Here is a 22301-nt window from a genome sequence, read left to right on the forward strand (position 1 = left end):
GTGAAGTGAACCCAAAATAACAGTCTCGTTGCATTTTTTTTCCCCACCCCCCCACTCATTCACTTGATTTGAACAGACGACGTCAAATCAGCCTGATAATGCTGAAAATGTTTTCTAAAGCAGATGGAAATAATTTCAATTTTCCTAACCATTTTTTTTCCCCTAACGCAGTCACGTGGACTTCTCACTTCAAAACTCTCCCGGCTCCCTTTGTCAGGTACTATGACACCTTGAAGATAAAGCTCTTTATGTAAAATTCCATGTAGCTGATCCACGTTGAAAATTCTAAGGCACGTACTTTTTTTTTTAAAAACCCACGTGTTCTGAAGTGTTGTTACAATTGTGCTACTCTGGCTGGCCCATCATAGCTACTGAGTTGTTTTGGTTTGTTTTTTTTTTTTTCCATGGTTTTTGGACAAAAGGAATGAAAGACCACAAAAAATGCAGAAAAATACAGACAAATACAGAAAATCAAGGATGAAACAAAACACAACACATTGATACAATGTACAGTGCAACAGCAATGATCCAATCTTCTCATTTCTTTGCCCAACAAAGCATCAACAATCGCAAAGCATTCTTTGTTTTGCGCTGTAAATACCTGACTTTATTTAGCTACACAGATGCTTATCACTGGATTGCCACAATACCTGAAATTAAAAAAAAAAAAAAAAATGTTTTTTACCTTCTATCTTTTTTTTTTTTTAACAAAACAAAGCTGCCAAGTAATTGTGGTTGGAAAAATATGAGAGAAATAGTAGGTAAATACAAAAACGATGAACTAGAACAACATCTGAGAAGAGAATAATAGTTAAGGAACATATGAAACCAAATGGCAACAGTTCTAGGCATTTATTCCAAGATCTTAGAAAATAAAAATAAAAAATATTCTTCATTGCATCACCATTTAAAGATAGAAAAACAAACTTTTAGATTAAGCCAAAGGAAGATGTGAATTGTTTCTTTTTTTTTTTTTTTCTTTCCATTTTAAGCCTTGTTTATTCACAGTACAAATATACCCTGCTGGTACATTTTTTTTTTTTTTTCTTTTTAGTCACAAGATGCACAAAGTCTGATAAGGAGCACTGGTTCCTTTTCTCCTCCATAAAGCTGCTCTGCTCTCCCAAAATTCCAGCCCCCCTCCCCTCCAACTTTTCAGCGCCTTCTGAAATTGCCGAACAGATCCACAACCGAGTGCCTTATACAAGTGCTAAGAAGTTGAGAGCATGCATTCCCACACACATGCTCAGCCAAGGAAAAAAAAATCTCCATCATTATTTGAACTCCACCTTAAGGCAAACAGATAGGTATTTTTGTTCTACCTCTGGCTGAAAAGTTTTACTTTTCAAATTTCAAACATGAAGCTGAAATTCAGTCAACGAACTAATGTTCCGCATAAAGGATGCTTTAACCAAACAGAAGACATGAAAAGGAAATGCTTTTCCCAACAATAAATCAATTATTTTGCCTTAATTCTATCTATCTACATTTTGTTAAAGCATTTTATGCTCTTCCAATAACATCAGATTGCAAGTTTGGCAACTTTTTTTTTTTTTTTTTTAATAAAAATTCAGACAGTGTTCTCTGTTTGCAATCAGAACCACAACCTTAGTGCAATATTATATTTATTTCTTACAGTAATTTTGGTTGCCATACAAGAGTATTAAGGATTGGGGAAAAGTGCAAGTTACAGGAGCTTGTTTTTTTTTTTTTAATCAGTTGAAATAAGAGGAATTAAAGCACAAAAATTACAGCAACATAGATAACGTGAACACAAGTTGTTACACAAACTATAGCGAGAAACATATTAATATCTAGAAAAGAAAAGAAAAAATGTAATGGAAAAATTAGCAATATTTGTGGCTCATACACATAATCATCGCCAGATCAACTGGGTAATGCTTTTTAAGAACTGAGAAAAAAAAAAAAATCACTATTTTTATTAACTTAAGTACCACAAATAATTAACTTTTGTGATATGTAAATTCTGTAAATCAACAGTCACATCTAGTCATTTTATAATATATGAATTAAACTTAAAATGTTCTCAGACACCTAGGGAAAGGAGTCTGTGCAGTTATACACAATTTACATCTTGTAAGATTTTGGTATTGTATACACAAATATTACAGAAACTAGGCATGTAAATGCAATTTATTTAAATTACAGTATATAAACAAAAGTTGATCCTAAAACCCAGAATATCATAGATCTCTAACAACTTGGTTTTCACTATCATAGTAGCATGAAATAAAAGGGTCTTCTCTCCTCCCCCCAACATTTCCAGCCTGAAGAAAATACTCGGAGGCAACGTCGTTTCGGTTACTATTGCTTTCTGTAGCAAAATCATCACACAGAGCTAGAGACCAATTCATCTTGGCAGAGGCGTATTTTATTGGTGAAAGTAGGTCCTCTCCGGTCTCCTTACCTTTACTTTGTAAGACACAACGTAAAAAATAAACTATTTCGTTAGCTCTTTAATGCGTTAAACCTCTTTTTTTTCCCCACTAATTGCGTTGTACCTAGTCTTTCAGTACCTGAAGAGATACGCGAGCAAGAAACACACCTGCGTAAGAAAGGGATTCCCGTCAACTGGAATTTACCGCGTACATCAGCACTTCTTCAACGTAAATTCAACAAGAAGGTTGTGATCAAAAAGCAGCTTAAAAGTCAACTTCTACATTTTTTTTCCTTTTACTACCGTATTTCCTAATGTAATTTCTGGCACGTTATAGAGGTAATATCAACTGTACCCAAAGAAATAAAAAAAAAAAGAGCATGGCATTAGTGGTTTATTTACGGAATTCTGTCGCATCACCAAATGGAAGACAATGATGGCTAAATTACCATTTTTACACTCCTTAAAAGTATTTGATGGCCTCGAGTTGCCTCTATCGACTATCTGAATGAAACTGCCGCTTTCTACAACGCCTACGGAAAAATTCAGTACTCTTGAAAGTAAAACGCCTTAGTACTCGGTTTTTATTACAAGGTTACTTGGAAGTTTCAAATACAAATAGAGCGTAGTAACAGATGTTAAGTCAAAAGACTGGTTGTTCCGTAAAGGGGGCAGGAGGCTAAATAAGTTGCTTTTTATGAGTATCCAATGTGTTGGTAACTATAACCACTTTTGAAGAAATATTCATCCTCCTTTGTAGAAGTTCTAGCAAAGATAGAAAATATAACACAGCTCTGCTGGTTCAGATGCATCCAAATGAGGTTGATTTTTTAAAAAGGTCAAGACTTTATAATTATTCCACAGAAATAGTAGTAAACCACAAAAGTTTTTTTTTTGTTTTTTTTTTTTTTTGTTTTTAACTTTCTAGCACTGAAGTGGCACAAAGGCTGCCCAGTAGACCAGCCACTTATTTTCTTAAAATATTGTGCTTATAAACTATCTGTACAACTATTTAAACTTGCAGTAAAGAAAGATATTTAAAATGCTAAACTTTATGTACTCATACTAGGGCTGTTGCAGACCTAATTAGACACTTGTTTGTGAGCAAAAATAATCACAATAAAAAAATTAGAGATAGGCTGGACCATGTCAAGGACCATATCAAGGAAAGAAAGTTCAGGTACCTTGCAAAATGTAAGAGAACCTGAAAGTATGGTAGGTAGGCAGTCAAGCCATCCACACACGATATACCCACCTTGAACGTCTTGAATATTATGTTAATAAAGACCTACAAAATTCACAGATAGTAAGAGATGTTAATTACAAGGGGAGCTCAAACATGCAGAGAGAGACTTGTTAACTTTAAAAAAAAAAAAAAAAAAAGAAAAGAAAAGTCAGATTAACCAAATCTGTGTGTTCCCCTGCTGCTGACTGAAGTCTCCTGGAAAGCTCTGGAGCTCTGTCACCCCACCACCCATCCCTGGTCTCTAGGAGGGTGAGGGCCCCTCTCCTGCCACCTCACTAACAGCCGTGCAAACAAACCGCTGGAGGCCAACGGGCAGCATCCCGCTCCCCCAAAGCGCTTGGTCCACTGTCCTTGTCACGAAGCCGACACCAGTTAACAACGATAAAAATGAGAAACTGGATACCTACCCAGTTCTCCTGGCCCTCATAACACAGGCATTCTGAGATGCTATATACCTCTCTCCATCATGGCATCACCTTTTTACCTTTTCTGTTTTTTTTTTAATGAGCTGAAACATTTCCATTTCTGCTACCGGGCTGAAATCCCTCTCTGACTTAAAATACTGGCAGCCTTCCCACTGAGTTCAATGGGAACATCCATCCATCTATCTTCTTCTTTCTTGGCCTGATGTTCAAAATAGCCAAGCACTTACCACTCACTCTCTCAGGATTCGGCATATTTGAGTATCTGACTGTGAAATCCAAAAGATGCGTCTGTACATAACCCCAAATTTCTACTGGCTTGTAGAGTTCATATTGCGACTTAGCGGTAGTTTAGCTGGTTGAAAACTGGGGGTCTCAGGTTCAAACTAGCTTCATTTTGTTGGACCTCTAAGTGTGCATTCCGCCTCAGTTTTTACGCAACGTCTGCATCGTCTTACAGGTCAAGTCAATGGAGCATGTATAGAACTTGTTCTGCCACCTTGGAAGAGCGCTACGTATAACTGCAGAAATAAAGAAATACCAGGTAAAACAGAGCAAGGTTACCTTGGAACTAATTCCAGCAGAACAACCAGCTGCACTGCCAACAAACCAGAGTGCTAAACTAGTAAAAAAACCCCAGTATTATGAACTCCTCTACCCGTCTTAATATTGTGCCTCTGTTACTACCAAACATGAGTTGGAATGGTAATGAAGCACTCTGTCCTTTTAAAATGAACCAGGGGTTGGGAAAGGAAGCCTGCTCGGAGACGGGACGTCAAGAAGAGAATATAGTGCTTTTTCAATCAAAAAAAAAATGAAATGCAATTTTAAATTGAAAGAAAGGTGGTACGTAATGGTTCCAGCAGAAGGGCATTATCAAGAGATAGGATTTTTGAAGTTAACAATGTTCTCTCTCTCTCTCATATCTCCCCACAACTTTGAAATAAAATGGCCCCACTCGTGTAACATATTTAGGTTTACGTTTGGGCATGTAGCATACAGTCTGCATGACCTGAGTACCAGGAATTAAACTCTTTTCCCCCTCCCACCCCCAATTTCGCTGGCACTCACAGACACACAAGGCATTTGGGGTAATTCAGTACCAGCCCATCTCTAGTTATCAACAGAAGTTTGTGAGGCAAAATAGCTATTCTTATCTGTCCAGCAGCTGCTTCAAAGCTCTTTCTATGTTCATTCTGTGGCCAACTCTAGTCACTCCAAGGTCTATCAGATCTTCCTTTTGTAGATTTGGTAAATGAGTGCCATCTATTTCATTGTCCATAAACGTTTCTTTATGTTCACCTAAGTTTAGACTTTCCAACCAATCTGCCACATCTGGTTTAGTCCACAGGTGGACAGGCTTAGTTGTAAAAGGCTTATTTGAGATTGGCTGTTGTAATATTGAGGGAGAAGGAGACCTGCTGCGCCCTGTGGTCAAGCCAAATAAGTCCCCAGAAGGGGGCTGGCTGGGTAGGCTAAATACATCGGACAAGGTCGGAGAAGGAGATGAAGCCGAAGCAGAAGCAGTCAGAGGAGCAGGCATGATGTCTTTATTAATCTCTGTTGGTGAAACCACAGGGCTTGGAGCATGTCTTGCTCCTGAGGTCCTACTATCATAGTCTGGGGACCTGCTCTGCAGTGTGATCGGCTGGCTGGTTCCGGGTCGGACAGTAAAAGTGATTGTTGTACTTCGTGTACCTGAGACAGTACTCATGACTTCCGTGCTCCTGAAATTGCAAACAGACATAGAAAGTTAGATTTATCAGCCACCAGCCGAAAGGCTGTCCACATCAACGCGTGGTAAATATGGTTTTGGAACACTGGAATATTTCCATTTTCTAATGAGCAGTAGCAGGTTAAGAGTACTAAGATGGTATCATTACATCTTTCTCATAAAACAATCACCAATGGTAAGCCATAGTTAAAAACAAAACCTTTGCTTACGAGCAGTTCAGAAAAACACCTTTCAGAGCACATCCGTCCTTTTTAAGGCTACACCAAACTGACTCACGGTTAAATGAGAAACACCGAGTGGGATAAGCACACGGGCACTTTGTGCTCCCCGTGAAGTGCAACCAGGAGCTGATCTTCCCCTCATTGTATGGAGGGGTGGGATCCTTCATTTTAGTTTTAGCCTACCAGTTTTACACGCTGTTAGGTAACGCAGCTAATAGTAGTAGTCACGGAAAGTATTGGAAACATTTAGTTAATAATTAATTCATTAATAAATAATTAGTTAATAATGAACACTATTAACTTGGATTTTGGATCTTTGGGCACCTCCTCGGTGGATTTTAGGCTATGCTTGCATTCTCATTCGTTCACAGAACATGCTCCACAAGCTCCTCTTATTTTGCTTTCCGTTCAGCCGGCTTTTTCATGCTTTAAACATGAACCTTCTAAGGTTCATAAAACAACTTCTCTGCCCGTTTCCTTCTACACAGAAATGATACTTTGGCAGCTTCACCACAAAACTTAAGGAGACAAAAATTCCTGTTACTGTGTGTGCCCAGAGGTGATGTAGTTGTGATCAAGTCACCGGCACCTCTCTCTTGCCTCAAGGAAATTTCGGATTACAAACGAAGCAGGCCTGGAACTTGCCGAGAGGCTAGCTCTGATGGTGAGGCTGATGGGGTGGGTGAAGGAGCAGACGAGTCTGCTTTTATCTACTGGCTGGGGAACAAATTTAGAAGCAGAAGATCCAGGTTCAGGTCTGTTCGTATCATAAAATGCTTAACTCCACAGCCCCTATTTCTCATGAGAAGACTCTGCCAGTCAGGTCTTCCACTGAACTCTTGAGTGCCTTAAGCTCCCAAGTTTTTAACTTCTAAAATACCCTGCCAACTAGGAAAGCCAGATAACTAAATTCAGGCACTTCCAGACCAAAGCAAGGATTTATTTATCCTTGAAGTGATGCCACGGACTCCAGAGGACAATCTGGAGGATGCCCTGTCATGCCTGGGCAGAACTGAAGATGACTTGGGTGCACCACGCCAGATACAAATGCTTTAATGAATAATGCAGATTCACCACTGTGCGGAAAAGATCTTAAGGAGCCAAAGGAAGAGCGTGGTTCTGCAGCCCCTGTATTTAAAATGTTGTTACAGAAGAAACTGCAGTCTCTTCCTAAGTCACCACTTGAAGATTTCGTGTTAATTGCCACCAAACGAAGTACCACAAAAAGTGATCTATACAGCAGGGGTCAAACCCCACATCTATTCTCTCTGGAGGATGTAGCTTGTAGGGTTCTCCTGTCTCAATGGATTTGCTCCCCAGTGCGATGCAATTGCGAACACCTGCGGAAAGGGACTGACTTGGCTTTGGTCACCTACATATAGAAGAGCGGTTAAAATTTTAAATAAAAAGATGGTGGTACCAGCACTTCCTTCTCATCTACCCTAATGTGCTCCTCCTATGAAGAAATGTAACCTGAGGCAACGATAACGAGCTATTAATCCCTTTCTCTCCTACAAGCCTTACTGCAGTCCTGGTAGTACTCAACTGGACACCTTCTTCAGTGTTCCCTTGCTTTCTGAGAGCCCTGTTGGCTACATACTCCCTGCATCACGTCTAGGGCTTTGGCACAGAATTAACAAACCCAGGCACCGGGTAACCTACAGCACCGCTCCGTTGAGATTCAGAGCACGCTCGTATCACAGCGAGCCTCATTCACATAAAGCTCCAACACCGTGTTATTAGAGAGGCACCAAGAATAACTTTTTGGAGAACACATGAGCAATCCCACTGATTTCCCACAAATTGCTCCATATATTTCAATGGGAACAGGGGGATCTTTTCAAGAGCTGAAAGATCGGCACTTCACTTAAAACACAGTAGGAACAATACTTTTAGCACTTATGTCTTTGTAATTTAACAAAGAAAGGAAACACTTGGCAAGGTTTTGAGTGTTTCCTGTGATTTGTTTGGAGCTTAATGGCTCTCATTGTCTTCCAGGAATGGAGCTAAGCATTCTTCCAAATCAAAAGTCGATGGCAAGAAACTATTAAATTCTGCTAAGCAAGGGGAGCAAGTTATTTCTACCTGCTTTAACTTAGAATTAGGAGTCCCACACACTTTAATAAGGCATGATATAATTTTAAATCAACCAAAAACCTGCTTGGAAGAAGGCTGGGGTAATGCCATCCCTAGTGATTGCGAGAAGAGCAGGATGAGTTTTGTATGAATGTGGAAATGTCTCCCTATGACCCTTTTACCTCCCTGTCTTGCAAACACTAGAAATCACGGTTTTGTATTCACACCCATTGTGGCAATGCCAAATGGATGATGAAAGTCTATCTTCTGGTATGCTAGATGCTGAAAGATCATTCCTGTTACTTGACTGACAGCTCCACGCTCGGTGTACACCTTCTGCTTTGTCACTCACTTCTGCATCTTCTCTGTATTGTTCCTTCCATAGACTCCCCATCCAACCTCGTTGAGGAAATCATTGTCACTCTTCCTTTAAAGAAGGCAGATTAAGCCACTGAAACAAAATCCTCAAAAGCCAGCTGTGGGCTCCTGTTTTAAGCATTCCTTAGATCAGGGTTACCCGACCACCTCAGACCCACTGGCAGTAACACCGGGCGGGCAAAGCGATAGAGGCAACGTTGTACTTTGCCTTCTGTCAGCCTGGATCAAAGTAATGGCTTTGCACGGCGACAAAGAATATTAAAGGATCTATCTTGGTTTTTTTCAAGCCATAGGTTCAGGACTACTGAGTATTAAAGCACATGTCTAGAACAATGATAAGAAATTTTTTTATTTTGTGCAATGACAAGAATTTTTGTTTTTATTTTAGCCACGATAAGATTTTTTTTTATTTTAGCAATGATAAGAAAATTTTTTATTTTAGCTAAATAATGAGGTTTTTAATACAAGCTCATTTTACAGCCACATCAGTACTCAAGCTGTTATAAATATTAACCCTTTTGTGAGAAAGCTCTGAGCACTTTGTTAACATTAGCAGACTTAATCCTACGGCAACACACCTTCTTCAAGGAAGTTATTAGTTCTGCTGCACGCGTGGGAACACAGACGAGCCTGTGAGTCAGTCTGTGTCCTCACCGCTGCGGCAGTCGTCCCGTTTAGGACCAGTTTTAACCACAGCAACTTGAGGTCACTGCTGCCTGCAAAACTATTCGGCAAACTGCAGAACTGAGTTTGTGCTCCGCAGCATCTCGTGAAGGTCACACGAGTCTGCCGAAGCTCACAGTTGCATTTCCAGGCTTCCAGTTCCAAGTCTTTAACTCCAAGAATCATTTTTTTTCCTTTTCTTTTTTCCCCCCCTCCTTTCACCTGCCATATCAGCTACAGCATGTTATAGAGACTGCTGTACTCTAATTGTACTCCAAGGGAAAAACCACCCGTAGTTGTGTAACTCCTCCGCGTCCGAATTGATAATTTATGACATCTACAATACAGTCTGTGATGCAGATACAACCCTGAAACCATCAGCTGTCTTGCGTTTTATGGTTGATTGGTATTCCGGTCAAGAAGGAGCAAGCGCATTCCAGCTGGAGAGCAGGCACGGTTTTGTCGTGTTGTGGCTTTTCCAGATTTTTAATAAGAGCAATTTCTTAGGCTTTATTTGATAATCTGTTACACTAAACATATTAAATCCATATTAAACCTGCCCAAACCCAAATTTCATTTCAAAAAGGTGAAAAGTCTGATAATTATTTTAAGTAAAATTTGCTCTATTAGAATCAGCATATGGTGGTAACTTATAAACATGGGCTGCTGTACGACTGCACTGATTGCAGTGCCCATTCCGTTGCCTCATATTAAAATCACAATATGTAATTCCTGTGTCACAATGATGTGGCCTCCAAGTATAAAAGACATCAATGCAGCAGGCAAGAAATTCTGTTAAATTTTGAACTAGATGTGCAGGATTCAAATTTACTGTTAACTTAATATCAGAAGCAAATCAGTGAAAGACGGCACGCTGCAACAGTTCCTAGGAGCCTCCCATGTTAAAACCAAAAACAAAAACACATTATGGTCTCATGGGAGCTGTTTCATCCTGCAACTCGCCAAAAGATTTGCTGTTGCCGACAAAGCTCTTCCATTCTGTCAGAGGAAAAAAAAAATCTTGAGAACCAATGAGTCCCTACACAGAGGCACCGTGGGAAATTAAATTTTTTTTCAGATTTTTGAGGACACAAACCCCCAAAATTTTGCCTTCATCTCTTAGAATATTTTGACTTCATTTTTGGATTGTCAAAGGAAAATTGTATGGTAGGAAAGTAAGGCAATAATTGCCTGGTTTGGAGAAGATGAAGACCAAGGGCTGATGTGATGACTGGCAGGATACAGAGCGGCTTTATAACAGCGTTATTTAAGTGAGAGGAATGGAGAAATGGTTCGTGTCTGGTGTATCCCTGTTCAGCTGGAGTGAAGAATAATCACTAAGGTCTATGGGAGTCTGGCCAAGACCAGCAGTTTCCACGCAAATGGCACAAATGTCTGGGAAACCAGCGGAAGGGACTGGTGCTGATGAGGAACAGAGGGCCAGAACTTGGCCTCAGCCCTCTCTCCTTGGCAAGCTGTGGGCAAAAAGGTCAGGAGAAGCTGGGAGGAGAAAGGGGGAAATCCCACAGCTTCCAAGGATGAAAGACTCCACAGTGAGGACTGCAGCAGAGTGTGATTATTCATAGGGCTGGATTGTCTTTACTTGTAACCTCACATAAGTGTGTAAAACTGCAGTAATCCCTCCCCATCCCACCACCTCCCCCCTAAACACCCTCCAAAAATCCAGCAGAATTTGGGCATATTTGAAAAAATCATGCCCCTTATTTAGGTACTCAGACATAAGTTCAGGAATCTGCTCTTGTGTGCTCATGTCATAAAAACATTTGCTGAATGCTCCTCTGATGAAAGTGGGTTTGATTTCAGCTGGAATTGACATCCTATTTCTGGTTTTGGAATGGCTACCATTTCTGGATTAGGATGATCTAATCCACATTGCACTTTGTAACGAAGTCAACACCAAAATCACTAAAATGCGAGAACAATGAGTGAGGATTAAAAAGCAGCAGAACGTACAACATAGAATACTCTGTGCTTTATGGTCGTCACTTACTTCACGGCACTTCAGCATGGCCCTCTTCTGACAACAGCAGTCATGAGAGCAAATAAAAATGACAAAATGGAATGACTGAAACACTGCAAAAATTACTGACAAAGCAAGCAATCCCGTGAAATTGGCTGGCAAGCGGTTAACGACATGAAATGAATCTAATGGGAAAGCAGTACACTGAAAAATCCAGGAATTATCCCACAAGATTTCTATTTCAGCATCCGCGAAAGCCAGACACGCTTTACAATAAACCAAACGTAGGAGCAGTCCCTGTGCAGGACTCACTACTGAGCTCAGTTCTGCCTTACCTGCTTGTGAAAAAATAAGAACTTTTTCAGCTAGCCATAAAAAAAAAAAATAAAATCAGAAATGGACAAAACCCCTGGCCATGGGCACTTCTACAACTTGCTACGCCATTCCTAGAGGAATGCATTGTTAAGCATTTTCCATAACTCCCACGTTCATAACGTGCATTTCCCAATGCCAGGAGTGATGCCCAATCTGCCCCAGAGGCCACGGGGACATTGTGCAAACCCAGTTGGAGAAGGATAAGCGCCGTTTGAAACAGAAATTGTTTCTCCCTATGGCCAAGCTATCGATGGTTTTGGTACAGTGACGACAGGGAGCAGCAGTTGCTGTTCATTATTCCTTATTAGTGCACTGGAGCTGTGGTGGAAGGATGCTGTTTGCACTGGGGGCTGTGTTTTTTTTCTCCTTCGCGGCCACTGGCTCTGTTCTGCGTTAATCACGCTGACATTATTCAGTCGATCTCGCCGCCTTGCACTTGATCATTATGTTGCTAAGCGACTGCCGGGTTCACAGACAGAGCGAGCCCTCCTCCCTTAACCTGATCAAAACCCCTCCATTAGTTCTTCTCCCTATTCCTTCTCTCAGCTCCAGTGGCCTCTCAAGCGAATTTATAGCACCGCTCTATTTATAGCATCGTGGTCGATACCGCCGTGACACGGCCCGTCCTCCCTGCTCCGCTCGCTGACAGCAGAGCATCGCCGGCCGAGCCGCGGGGCTCCCCCAGGCTGGGTTTTCCCATCGCTGTACCTGTGCATATCCACATTCGGACCAGAGCTCGTCAGCTGGGGCTTTGGTTCTGGGTATTTGGGTCAAATGGAGCCCCGTATGCAAACACCCTCTCACTTTTCTGAAAGGAAGGATGGGTAAAAATGGAGGAAGTGATGGTCGGATGTTGCGGCCTGATTACATGGACAGAGCAGATAACAACCTCTATCACCAGGACTCTCCAAAATTTCTTAAATTTAAGTTCTTAAAATTGACATTCTTAAAATTTGATAGTCAAAATTGGGAGTGGGATTAGCTCTGGTCCAGAACCTTCTGAAGAAACCCTTTAATAACGCTTTTATTAGTACAAAGTAAGCAAGCACATCCTTTTGCTTCTTCCTCTTTTTCCTTCCCCTACCAGTCTCCTTTTTCCTATCCCACGGCCGGTCACTGCCGCTGAGCAGCAGATGGTTTCCAGCCAAACATTTCCATGCTCTATTTAAAAATCTTGAAACTCAGTGTCTCCAAAAGAACCACGGAAAACTATAAATACACCGTGTAAAATTATTGCTAAAGCGATGCGCAGAGAAAAAAAAAAGCAAGTTCAGGGTCATTTTTTAAGGTAATAATTGAGAGAGAAATGCTGCTCAGTACTGTAGAACAATCTCTTCCTAATCCTCATTTGTCAAAAATATAGAAAGAAGGTGTTTTCATGAGTTTCTGTAGCAAGCAATTACCTGACTATCTATGCCTTAGTTCACCTCTATGCTACCCCAATGGGGCAATTGTGGTGAGTATATGTCTACGGGCTCTGCAAAAGTAACTAGGATTGCTATCTGGGCTATAACTTCATGTGTGTCCCCATGAGCAAATAAATTTTTTTTAAAATTTCATCAGGCTGCTAGTGCTGCCAACATAACCCAAGTGAGCCCGTGAACAATGTTCCTATTTATAACGCTTCCCAGTACTTCTCTTTGGCTGAAGGATATGAACAGGCATACTCATTTTTTATCGCTTTTCCTTTAGCAGAGTTAACGAGCTGTTCTTTAATTTAGCAGAATCCCTCCTTCCCGTGAGCTAAAATTCCTTGCTCCCTTTCTAAAGCTACCTCACAAAAAAGGGCTACAAGCTCTGCAATGGATTGTCCTAGGCTTTAGACGCTATTAGGAAGAAAAAAATCATGAAACTCTAAGAATTTTAGCTTTAAAATTTAAATGTTAGCTTTAATATTTGGAACTCTGGCAAGATGGAATTCCTTGGTCATATTTGACAGCTGCGTAAAAAAATGTCAGTTGTGCAGCTGGCTACTAAGGCTGTTTATTTAACTTTTAAAAGATAAGGCAGGAGTAAAAGCAGTAAAAAAAATGCCTTTGTCTGGGAAGCATTTACCAGACCTCCATCGCTTTTATACGGGCATCTCTGAGAGCAGAACTCAGAGAGAAATTTAATTCAACAGTTCAGGGCATAAACATACACAGCACAACAAAAAGAAATGGGAGCATTTTCCTCACTGTGATTAATTTTGCTGTTAGCCTTTTGCTCCCTTTCACCGAAGCTCCGAAACCAATCCCTTCTCACTCGTCCCTGGATGTGGAGCCGGCTGAGCTCGGAGAGCGGAAGGTGCCAGCCGGGAACTCGGCACAGGTGTCACCGAACAAACCACCGCTGGTTCCCAAGTCAACTTCTCAATGTACATCTCTCACGTGAAGATGAAAAGGGATTGCCTGCAGCACCTTTTAAAACGTACTTTTAATATCTGTAGACGGTTGGCTCTCTTGTACTGTCTCTGATTTACTCCTTAGCTTAAAAAAGAAATCCTGAGTAACCTTTTCTGATCATTTTTAGCATCTTCAATTAGCTCCAGTTTTCTGGAGCTCAACTGAAAAACAATGTGTAATCACATCATGTTTGAAAACAGAAGGAAAGAAAATACAGCCCTCTTACCTTCCGTTCCCACTGGGAATTCTGTGGCAGTGTCATTTTGTTCCCCAGTCAAATGGCAGCCGAGAGTTTTGCTGCCCTATGCCACCGTCAACTGTTCCTATTTATTACCTCATAGGGCTTTCCGTACTGTTGGATCCCAAGATCCCCTCTCTAGTTGCAAAGGAAGAGGCCCATTTGGGTTTACTTTTCAGGAAAGAAGTAGGATTTCAGCCACATCAAAATACTTTGTGTGGTCTGGGTTCCAAATTGAGTTTCTGTATCCCATAATGAAGACTATCGAATTTGCCAAATCTGACTCGTAAGAATTAAAAAAGCTAAAGGATAGAAAAGCAATGTAACTTTACTAACGCTGTCCAAGCCAGATCTTTCTCTAAAATGTAACACACATGGCACTACTCTTCCTTACATGATAGTTTGCTTTTCTCCAATGAAGTGATAAAGCAGTTTTAATTTTTTTTTCCCCAGCCTTTATAGCTGTTTAAATGTCTTCACAAAAAAAAAGATGTAACTCAATTTGCTTCTACTTTTCATTTTTTCTCTCAGTAACGATAATACTTTGACATATTTACAGCATATTGTAGTTGCTAGCCTCAGTTATTTTCTAATAAAACAGGGATGCTAAAGATCTCTACGGTAACGCGGCAATAACTATCAGTTAAAATATAAAAGATGATTAATATTATACACATGAAACTAGGGGCAACGTGCTCACATGGCTTAACAAGAAAGATAGCATTCCTGAAGTCATAAGAAAAATAACATGAAATGAAACTGAGCCATCTGCAAGACAAGACTTTGTCAAGTCAAGCTGAGCGCACAAGTACTGACGTTATGCTTGCCTGAGGTATTCCCAGACGGTGAGTGTTCAGTTGCTGGGCTCACTTTGTTTAAAGATTGCCTTCATCAGGCAGCCAGTACACATTGCTTTTCTTGTACAATTTTCATTCTTTTTTTTTTTCGCTTGTGCATTAACGCTTTCCCTGTACAGACAACTCAATTCCCACTGTGTTTAGCCAGGTGCCACTGACAGAAATTCCAGAATTTCAGTGTCTTTCTTCCATCTCTTCATTCTAATAACTGTATAACCTCCGTGCCTCTCTCCGTTGCCGGTTTGATGACTTCTATCTTGCAGGAAATTATAATCATACAACTACCTGACTTTGAGCCTTTTGATCACACTATTTTTTGAATGAGCAATCATTTGCAATTAACAGAGCCACCCTTTCCCTAAAAACAAATTATCTTTATGCATGCAAAGAACAGTAGTTTTTCAAAGGCCAAGTTAGTTATTACCCAGCGGAATAATTCCAATAAAAAATTACTTAGATTTTTTTTTTTTCAAAAAAAAAAAAAGCAGTCAGCACTGCATTTCTGCAAAAAAAAAAAAAAGGCATTTCTGTGGAGCAGTCTGGGCCAAACAATATGCAACACTTCAGTGAAAGACACATTTAACTGCTGTATGTAAGGCCAAACCGCAAAAAGAAACACCTTAGGCTCTCAATAAAACTAAGAAAATAACCTTTTTTTTTTTTATAGGCGTGGATTTCACGATATTACATCCATATTCCACCCAAATGTGACTACATCTGGCTACTGTAAGTCACTTATAACTTGAGTACCTTTTGCAAACCACTTACAGGCAAATCTACTGCTCTGCACTACCGGGGAGAATTGAGCCACATCCTTGAACCCGTAAACATCACAGACTACTCGCTAACAAGCACGTACAACAGAAAGCAAGAACGTAAAGCTCATAATACTAAGTGGTAGAGATGCTAAATTAACTTTTTAGTTAATAACGTGAATAGCGCAAAGTGATTTCAATGAGTGATTTTTCTCAGACAGGTTTATAGTTCGTGATGAAGGGGATTATCAGAGGCATTGGCGTGAATCAAATGACATTGCAGAGTGAATGTGAACTAAGCCTGGGCAAAAACAATTTTTAACCCGTTTGAAGCCAAAATAAGTTATGGGACTGAAGAAAAATTAAACTGTTGCCACATTTTAAATTTTTTTTTTTTTAAAAGAGAAAAGTACTACTTAAAAATAAATCTAAGTAAGTCACATCAAAACAACTGAAAGGTTTGTGTAAACTGTGTCTGAAGTTGGAGGACTGAGAAAGCTCCTAAAACTCTTATCCTTCAGAAACGTTGACAATGTTGGAAACCCTTCCCCTCTGTAAAATTGTTTGTCATAGACAATGTGTACAATAAAGAGTACATTCTTCTTTAACCTATGCAATTTACAGGGGAAGTTAGTGAAGGGATGGAAAAAAAAATCAAGTCTTTATTAGAAAATTATTTGGTTAATGACATTTACCTTGTACTGAGACTTGCAGTTTTTGTTCCAGTAGGTGACTCCAATCCTTCCCCTGGCTTTGAGGATTTCTCTCTGTTCATTTGCTGGAGTATTGAGTTCAATTCACTAATGACATTAGCCTTTGGGCCTGAGAGAATTGGGCTTTTCACCTCCGTCATGTCACCCCATAGCTTAGATGTCCTTTGGGGAACAACTTTAGCCATATTGGGCTGGGCGCTGATCGGAGGTGGGGGCGGAGCGGGAGGAGGAATAACAAAGCTGTCTACAGTTTCTTCAATGAGCGCATCCTTGTAAAGTGCATTGCTTTTGTTGATTATGGGCTTCATTTTTGGCTTAGGAGGTACTGGGGGTTTGTCCACCAGAAATGTTTGCCCATCTGCATAGACTGTACAAGTATCCACGTTCTCACCCCCTTCCGAGGATAAGGTAGAGATGCTGGACACCGTTGAGATAGTGCTGGTTGTCTCTAAGTGATGGTCACTACTACTGCGACTGTCTACCTCCTCAATCCCAGAGTCAGTGACGTTATCAAAGCTGTCAGGGGGTGGCAGAAAGGAGGCAGGCAAACAGTTTGAAAGACCCGGTTGCTTTTTACTGTCTAAGGAATTTGTTGACTGGCTGGGGGCAAAGGGTGCAGGTGAAGGCGTGCCATTTTTCCTTTGCTTCGCCAAGTCTGTTAGAGCTGAACCGGGAGCTGCGCGGTCGTCGGGGATATCAAAGCTGTTGGCAAACTCTAAGGGGGGTGGTAGCGGCTCAGTAAAAATAAACTCTTCGTCGATATCCACGGATGCTAAGGGTGGTGGAGGGATGCGGAATGGCAGGATGACGGGGTCGTCGACAGAGCTCGCTGCCACGATGGTTTTGCAGGGAGATGCCGGTGGCTCGGGCGCAGCAGGCACGTTCAGCTCACTTTCCGCTTCCTCGCTCCCCTCTGGCCCCTCTGGTGGGTTTTCAGGGTTCGGTTCCATTTCAGCTGTCTTCTCCTCTTCATCTTCAGGCGTATCATCTGACTTTGCTGTGTCCACAGTATGAACCATCAACAAGCCAGCTGACTTTTGCTGTGAAGTATCCACTATGTTTATCAACATGTTTTTCTTCTCCTCAGCTTTCTTTTCTTTCCCCGCATCTGTTTCGTACTTGTTCTCGGTCTCCTGCCGTCTCAACGGGCCGCGAGTATTTTGCCTACTGACGGTAGCTGTAACAGGAAAAGTTGTTTCAATATTGGGTCTCAGCTTTGTATCGATGTAAAGTGGTTTATTAAGGTCAGCCTTAACAGCGTCTCCTTTGCCTGGAAGCTGCTGTGTTTGTTCTTTCATGGCTCTATCCCTGGCAGAGAGAGCGAGGGCTAGCGGCGAGTTTGGATCTAACAGCTTTCCTGTGACCGGGTGAACGTAATTATCTGAGCTGGATGCATTTGTGGACTTAGCTGCCACTGTACTGTTTTCAGTACCTTTTGTTTTGGACGAAGCGTTTAATGTCCTTGAATCACTTTGATTGCTGGGTTCACTGCTATTAAAAAGGTTTTCAGGCTCTCGAGGTGCGGGAATTGGCGACGGTGACATAAGCTGTCTAAATCCATCTTCACTGCTAAACATTGCTTCATCAGTAAATTTAGATTGCCTCACACGTGGTGTTGGTGGTGTTAGTCCAACATCCTCATCTCCCAGGTCTGTGGAAAGGAAGGCTGGAGAATTACGCCTTGCTTCCAGCCTCTTTTCCCTGTCCCTCACTGCTCCGGCAATGGCTGCTGCAAACGGACTGCTCACACCTAAGCTATCATCGGGTCGGAGTTGCCCGGGTTGCTCTGAAGACTGAGGATCGATTTCCATGCTGCTCCCTTGGCTGCTTTTCCCACTGCTGCTAGTGGATGGCTCTTTCACAATAATTGTCGGGATTGGGATAGAACAGGTCTTTTCCGGACTGTCTTCAACGTTGGATTGTTTCACCAGCATCCCCTTCCGCCTCGCTGGTTTGGCTGGCACATAAACGGCTTTGCTCGCGATCTTCCCAACCTCAGAATATGGGTTTTCTGGCATCTGACCCCTTTTGTTCCTGAAATTTGCCTGAGCTGCGGCACTCCGACTGTACAGGTCTTCAGAGTCCAGAGAGTATCGGTCCAGTTCTCGTCTGTAATAGATCCCTTTGTCCCTTATCATCGTTCCCACGTTCTCAGGCCTAACCAAAGAAATTTTTGAACCTGAATTCTGATTAAACGGAGGTTTAATAGTTCCATAGCTCCTTGATGTCGGGGATTTGGGAGAGTTGTACAGAGAGGGAGAAGGTGGCGGTGGTGAAGGAGGTAAGGACTGTGGTGGTGGTGGGATGTCTTCGGAGGTGTCCGGCATTGAAAGACTTCTAGTAAACTTCAGCATAGGAGGAGCCAAAAACTGCCGTTCTTCCTCTGTTATTCCTAAAAATCAGAAAGTATATTTAAAACACAGTCTTCCACTGGAATCCCTAACATTGCATTATTTCTGTGTCCAACCTAAAATACCAGGGTGCCTTTCACATGACATAAGACGTACGCAAAATTACACAAGCGGTCTTTTGGTTGATTCCTACCGTAAGCATTTTTTCTTGCTGAACTTCCAGAGACCCAGGTGCCAGAATTAAAAAGGATGCTACAGAATTTTAATTAAACCAATCATTGATGTGTAGGCAAATGTTTTGGTTTTATGTATCATCAAGGTAGCTGTAGAGAAGCACATTTTCTTTGAAAATTATTGAACAGGGAAGACATTTTGTGCAGAAGAGTAGCTTATGCCTTGCTCTAGCACTCTCTAAATGCATACAATAATGCAACTTAGAAATCGAATGAATTTTTAAGATGCATTTGAAACTTAGCAAGGGGACTGTGAAGATTCTATTGGGGAAAAAAAAATCATACTGTTTCATTTCAAAAGATGGCATTACATTATTACAAATACGGCTTTTAACATAAATAAAGTAGGTAATATTGGGAGAATATAGATGCTAATTTTACACCAGCATAATGCATTTCTAAATTGGTAAACAGCACTACTAAGACTACTATTAAGAACAAAGCAAGTCCAAATTTGGTCTGCTCTTTTTTTTCCCTCTTTTGTAAAATCACTGATTGTCATCATTTGGAATGAAAAAAGAGGTGAATTTTATTCCATTTGGTCAACAGAGATTTCTTTGTAAACTACACAGCATTACAACACTTTTGCCTCAATAACAAAGAAAAAATTAATAACATTTTGCCCTAGGTAAAGCATTGCAAAGGGCTTGTCCTGTTTGTTTTTTTTTTTTCCCTTCTCACTGCCTTTCCTCATCAGAGGGAGGATTCTAAAGAAAGGAATCAAATTATCATTCCATAGTACTTGCCTACTGCCATCAAAGCAGAAGGTGGAAATTATAGCATCTTACACACAAACTTCTTTTTCCATGAACTTTGTATAAAACTTAAGCAGTCAGCCACTGAGGTAAAGTGCTGGAGAAATACTTTTTCAGAACAAAGCAAAGTTACTAAAAGTATGTGATTAATGAACAAGTAAACTATACATGAGAAGTATTTTACCTATAGATTTTTGTCTTCGCATTGTACCCCGAGGTATACCCAGAAAAGGACCTTGAGGACTCCCTGGTACAGTGGGCGTCATCACAGCAATACCCTGTCTCTCATACATGGACTACAAAAAAAAAAAGCAAACAAAAAACCCCACAAGCATTAAAGAATGCACGTTTTTCTCTCACATGTAAATAACTCTTCTGTCATATCTGGTAATCCACTACCCCTTTTACTTAGAAATCTTATGGAAAATAACAAATTTGGTGTTATTTCGGAAAGGGGGAGAAGAGAAAGGGAAAGCTAGGTGTTCTTTGCACGTTCATAAAATGACACCAGCTGTAAATGGAGTTAGTCGGAATTATTTACAAGGCAACATGTTCCAGCACGTTTTGTGAAGAAACGAAGAAAGACGTAAGAAAACTAAGCATGAGCAATTGCATTTTGTTTCACTCACTTCCAAAAACCTAACCAGGCACCGCATGGGCATTAACGTTCACTCTGCACCGAGCTGTATGCGCTCTTCGCTTCTGAAGAACAGACCCATTACTGGAGCCTTGCACAGACACAAGGTGTCTTCCGCAAGGTTACACTGGCAGTCAGCATCTCAGAGATCCTTTTGGAGGGGCGGGCAATGTGAAAATACATCTAAACTGAAATAAAACCAATTATTTTTTCACATGCAGATCCATAAGAGCAAATTCTGCAATTGAGTAATCCAATTTCAGAGTTCTGGAGTTTAAATTTTTAATACGTGCTATCGTATTAATGTCAATTCTTCCCTTACAAATCATCATCATGCATTATTTAATCAAGATATTATATATGCCATTAGGAATAATAAAAACCTGCAGTAGAAGCAACTTCACACAAGTGGAAATCGTGTGGCTGCACTAACTCTGAAAACTGAAGCAGCACACCTCGACTTCCAGCAAAGTTTTTTGGCTTGCGTTTAGTGTTTTACTGACACCTTCAAGTTCAGAACTCACTGGTGTCTCACCAGCTCAGATTACAGGCAGAACAAGTACACATCTGTCTGAACAACGCTGAGGCAGCAATCTTGTTGATGTCTCAAAATAAATATAAGTATATAACGAGAAAAGTATAATAGCAGTATGCAGACTCTTCTGTTAAAAAAGCATTATTGGAAATGCAGAGTAGACCTTCAAGTTACAAGATATGAAAAGTAAAATAAGTATATAAAGCAACATTTGTAAATTGATTTCTGGTTTATGCTGCCAAAAGACCCGCTCCAATCAGTATCGGAAACGAAAGCAGTACTTCATAGCTACCACTCACATTCATATCTGTAGCTGAGGGAAAACATCTACTAGAAGGCCGCTGTTTAATAGTTGCCACTCTTGAGTCCACAGTTGCATTGTCTGCAATTCTTGATGGCTTGGAAACTGGTACTATTTCATCCACCTTATCTGTAATATAAAAGTATTCAGTAAAATAAATATCTTTCGTCCAAAAACCGAAAATTTAAGTATTGCAAGGTCAAAGGAAGAGATTTACTTTTCAAAAAAATGCAAAGAAAAAGTTTTTTTGGCATTTTAACAAGGCAACGCTTGAGCATTATAAGTCGTGCAAGCCGAGCACTTTTTATTGCTGCTACATAACATGCATGCTTTAGTTTTAAGCCTGCATGCATTTAATGTTTACTTAGTGTGACTCGAAAAACAATCCTCTTCTTCAAACCTTCAAAATGTGAAGGGAGAATATCTACATAGAAATGGAAAGAAGACCTTTAGAAATAATGAATCTGTACAGCACTGTTTCAAATAGAGATAAGCAGACTGTACTTAGTCATCAGAATTTCAGTGATATTTTGGACAATAACAAGTACTCCAGAAGTGCTCTTTTATGCCTATTCTTCTTAAGTAATCACATCCTAATTTATTCTGTCTTGGATTATTGGATTAGCATCAGCAACTGCATCATTTGTTTAAATGGAACTTTCATGCGTATTTTATCTTTTAATAACTGCGAGGTCTGGGAATGTATTTCGTTGCGTCAGAAACAGACCAAATAGGCCAAGTCCAAATCTGAACTAGAACTTCAACGTCTGGATTTGGGATTCTGATCTACCATACGACGTGATGGTAAAATATAGGGAAAACTTGAATCAAGATCTTCTGAAGTTTAGAGTGTTAATTTTAGCCCCGTCTCCAACTTTGCTCACAAACAAGGTTTATCAGTATTTAACATATAACGTTACTCCCTCAGACTGAAGACCTCAAAGTAACATATAATCAACTAATTACAGCCTGACAGCTCCTTTATTGCCACTTCTATGACTATGAAACTAAGGCATAGAGAAATTAAATGACTAGCCTAAGCCAGCA

The 22301-nt window shown here is 40.6% G+C and overlaps 1 protein-coding gene across 2 annotated transcripts in view; it reads right to left on the minus strand.

Annotated features, from left to right (window-relative positions):
• Positions 1–1587: 1587 nt before the first annotated feature.
• SHANK2 (SH3 and multiple ankyrin repeat domains 2) overlaps positions 1588–22301 on the minus strand; it is a 318926-nt gene continuing 298212 nt past the window's right edge. For both annotated transcript variants that reach the window (XM_086748644.1, XM_086748645.1), the window contains 4 exons: positions 21253–21383; positions 19966–20077; positions 16425–18834; positions 1588–5793 (listed from right to left, as the gene is read on the minus strand). In XM_086748644.1, coding sequence (XP_086604770.1) covers positions 5220–5793; positions 16425–18834; positions 19966–20077; positions 21253–21383 — 3227 coding nt within the window. In that variant the 3' untranslated portion in view covers positions 1588–5219. The remainder of the gene's footprint in view (positions 5794–16424; positions 18835–19965; positions 20078–21252; positions 21384–22301) is intronic.

This window comes from Chlamydotis macqueenii, chromosome 5, assembly GCF_036417535.1.
Source record: "Chlamydotis macqueenii isolate bChlMac1 chromosome 5, bChlMac1.mat, whole genome shotgun sequence".
Classification (NCBI taxonomy): Eukaryota; Metazoa; Chordata; class Aves; order Otidiformes; family Otididae; genus Chlamydotis; species Chlamydotis macqueenii.